At 39.8% G+C, this 3,962-nt stretch overlaps 1 protein-coding gene across 1 annotated transcript in view; it reads right to left on the reverse strand.

The window, feature by feature from the left end:
* ARIH2 (ariadne RBR E3 ubiquitin protein ligase 2) overlaps nucleotides 1-3,089 on the reverse strand; it is a 27,446-nt gene extending 24,357 nt beyond the window's left edge. The window contains exon 1 of the mRNA XM_009997001.1: nucleotides 2,746-3,089. Within this exon, the coding sequence (XP_009995303.1) occupies nucleotides 2,746-2,994 (249 nt within the window). The 5' untranslated portion in view covers nucleotides 2,995-3,089. The remainder of the gene's footprint in view (nucleotides 1-2,745) is intronic.
* Between the last annotated feature and the right edge of the window lie 873 nt (nucleotides 3,090-3,962).

The raw sequence follows: 3,962 nt of genomic DNA on the forward strand, positions 1-3,962 counted from the left end.
GGAACATCACCCTTTACCCTTGACACTTAGAAGAAAATAGGAATTTGACTATCAGCAGATTGTTGAATTAAGCTGAACAAAACAGTTGAAAAACAAATGTTGAAGGTTAATGAGCACAGCAAATGAAATACTATTTATTGAGATTGTTATTAGCTAATAAGAGTACAGATTGCAAGTATGAGGATTTAAAGCTCTAAAGACTTGCTTTGGGTTTTAAAAGTGTTTAGACAATAAATTAGAGAAAAAACATGCTCAGAATCCCCCCTCCCTCCCCAGTTTAATCTTCAGAAAGTGAATCACCCAATGACAGCACACAGAGACAGAACATGGAAATATAGTTTTGAGCCCATTTATTGCATTTTTTTTCCCTTTGCTTTAGGGAATTGTATTAGTATATCCATGTCTTCTGATAGCAAATTGCTCAGGCACCATGTCAGGCCTTGCCCTCATTGTGCTTCCTGAAGACAGACTTTAATTTACCTTTATCTTCCCCTGTCAGGGACAACCATTGTCTTAAATACAAGCTAGTGCTGAAAAGCTCTACATAACCACCAGCTATCAAAAGGGAGAGGAGATGAAATCAACAAAATGAACCAGTGTGCTCCAAAAAAACAACCACCATTATCCAAAAACCCCAAGACATTTTGAAAGGTAACTCTTCAAAAGAAAACAAAAAAAGTTTTTAGAGCTCAAGCAAATTAGAGGAAAGAACACAGTTCTTACAAAAGTCTTTCTCCCTGTTTATTCACACCATTTAAGTCAATGGAAAATAATGACAACAAATAGTTGAACATGTTCTTTTCACATTCCTTCTTCTCTATGCTTGTAAATTCAAGATAAATTCTTTCCACTCAAGTTTGTCTCTGAAAACTAACAAAATGACAAGTTTCTCTGGGAGAAGGGAGGGGAATGAAGAAACAAGGTTACTGAAGTATCGTAAGCAAGAATGCCAGGAATCGAAATGCACATGCTGCAGACACACAATGGACTTGCAAGAAAAGGGCAATTCTGGCTCCACCACTACTAGTGAACAGAGAGCCAGCATGACACTTAAACAGCTGAACACTTAGCATGTGGCTTACAAGACCATAGTTATTTTCAGGTTTCTATCCAGACTTATTTGTATCTCATTCATCTTTCAGCAAACTAACAGGTATATTCTTAATATAAAAGGAATCTAAAATGTTATCTCCTTGGGTCATACTTGGGGCCAGATTCCAGCTAGCAGGTTGGTATTATCTGGTCAACTATAATATTTGCTCAATGAGACCTTCAGAACTCTTGGAAAACGTATTTTAACTTTGGAAGCCTGATTTTAAAGGCTAAATAAATAATTGCTTTTAAAAACTAATTCAAGAGAACAATATGGCAGGGGTCACCTTTCTGAAGAATGCTTCGTTTGAAGGCAAACAGTAAGGAGCAGAAAAACCATTCTAAATCTTTACTTCTTTGCTAAGAAGCAAGAGCAACTGGCAGCTGGATCAAAAGTACTGACCGACTCTTGCTATTTGCTCTATTCTTTTGCCTCCCTTTCCTACAACCTGCAGGGAAGAGCAGACACTCAGAGCTTGAACTGCCCATTCTGAAGAAATCACAGAAACAAGTTTGACAGTCAAGAAAGAGTAAATTTTCATTTTCTGAGGGGGTGAATGCTGGGAACAAGCACAATAGATGTCAAAAATCAGCTAGAGATGCAGGAAAAGGTATGGGTACACTTCAGAGCCTATTGTTTATACTCTTTATATTCCTTCAGGCTTTATGGTTACACTATTTCTACAGGACATTCTGGTGTGCAAGTAAGGATCAAGGGACCCTCTCATTTTTAAAAAAATGAGGTTTGATTCAGACCAAACAAATAGGAATCCAAACCTAACCAACATGTTTTTTTTTTATGTGCTGCAGACACTTCTCCTGCTTCCAGAGGATGCTCCATAGAAAAACAAGCACTACGAGACCTGTTACAAAGTAGATACTTAGGTAATTTCAACCCAGGGTCTAGAGCTTAGAAAACTGCTTTCCTGTGACGTGCACTGGGACTGAAGCACATTGAGAAGGTAGAGAAGGAGTCTCCTCTTCATACTAGTCTGCACTACAGTAAATCAGTTGCACATAGAGAAAGAAAACTTCATAAAAGTCTTATTGAGCATAATACTGTGGAGCTGACACGATTCCGTGATGAGTTAGTCACTACAAGAGATGGAAAGTTCATTGTACTTTAATTGCTGTCACTGCAACAGCAGGGTTAGTACCTTGCACGACAGCTGATCTGCCTTTTTCAAAGTCTATGATTATTCTATCAGAACCAACAAAGAAAGATGTTTTTGTTAGAATTACAGAGTTTTAGCATGTCTTCCTATCTATCAGTTATCTTCTCAAACACAGGTGTACCAATCTGTACCATTTATGGTCTGGTTTGTTTCTTTTCTATATATCCTCTTTGTATCATGTTCATGTAAAGAGTTTTAATTCAGGAATTTTGGTCATGCAGCTCAGCTCTGTAAAAAAAACCATAATTGTAAGAATCAAGATTCAGTAAGGAAGATTTTTTTCCAGGCCCCAGAACTAGTAGGCAACAACTGTAAACCTCTGAGCCAGTTTGGAACCACACATCTTCAATAATACTCCTCTAACCCCCAATAGCAGTAATATTGCCTCAGCTGTTATTTTAAACCATCTGCTTGGCGTTTGCCTTTTTGGTCCCAGATATTATTTTACACCTGTGTTAATGCACAAACCTTTCCTCACCTTTAATGTGGCAGCCAAGCTGGCCATGTGTTCATTCAGAGTGCTCTCCGACTCCTTGTAAGTCAGGCAGGTGAACTGATACTCCTCTGGATCAAAGGCATCTGCTCCCTGCTGCTCCACGTCGTTAGCTACCCCATCATAATAATCCTCAATATCCCCAGGATCCTCATCCTCTTCTTCCTCCTCGCAATTAGGGTCATAATCCTCTTCATTGCTGTCAGAGCCCTGGCTGTTCATGTCCACGGACATCTTAGTGCCCTGTCAAACTGCAGACCAGGAAAGCAGCAGCTTCTTTTTCTCCTCCAGACTTTATCGTTCTTTTGATTTCATCTGAGCTCTGTCTCCTAAGGGGGGGGAAAAACAGTTTTTTCTGTTGCCTAAGAAATTGTAAGAGAGGCCACGTCAACATCATACAGGTGATCCAACAGCCAGGAACAGGCCAAGCCAACAGCTCAGCTAAAGACAACTCTGCTGTGCAGGTCCTCAGTTTGGATCCACTGCAACTACCTGCAAAGCCAAGGCTGCTCTTACAGGTGAGGTCTAAAAACTCAGATTATTGTGTCCCAGCTCCCTGTGCAGGCTCTGACACTTTTTGACACTTGGAAAGTGGCTGCATAGCCCTCAATGCAGATCTTTTCAGAGACACAGCCAGATTTATGACACTAAGGTCTTATGAACAGCCTGAAGTGCTGCAGAAAAGTGTCACAGCCATTTCGTCGAAAGGAAAACACACAGTGCCCCAGATTATGACCACAGTAGCTATGTAAGCAACCTGTGATACCCTGCACCAGTCCATAATGCTTCAGCACCACAGCCATTAAGTGGGGCTTTGGAAAATAAGACAAATAGCTCTCTTACATACACCATATTTAACAGTCTTCATACCATCTCAAAATAAGCGGTGAAATGAGTTAATCCCTTAAAGTAGGTTCTGCTGGACAGGATGTGGCTTGGGCCTTACATCTGAGGGGGGAAATAAAACTAATTCTCTCATTTTATTACCTTTTCAATACCTTTTATTACCTTCTGAATGCTGAAATTTATGCTCAAGTGTTGACAGCTGCTACTTAAGAGGAATCAGAATGGCCAACTTTTTTTTGGGTGTGTTTTAGATTCTCACTGGTATTGGAAAATTCATACATTTGACTTTACTTATCTGAACTTCAAACGTTCTGCTTGTGTAACTGAACTGCATAAATGCAGGTTCTAAGAGGTTC

This window comes from Chaetura pelagica, unplaced genomic scaffold (genome assembly GCF_000747805.2).
Source record: "Chaetura pelagica isolate M959 unplaced genomic scaffold, ChaPel_1.0 scaffold364, whole genome shotgun sequence".
NCBI lineage: Eukaryota > Metazoa > Chordata > Aves > Apodiformes > Apodidae > Chaetura > Chaetura pelagica.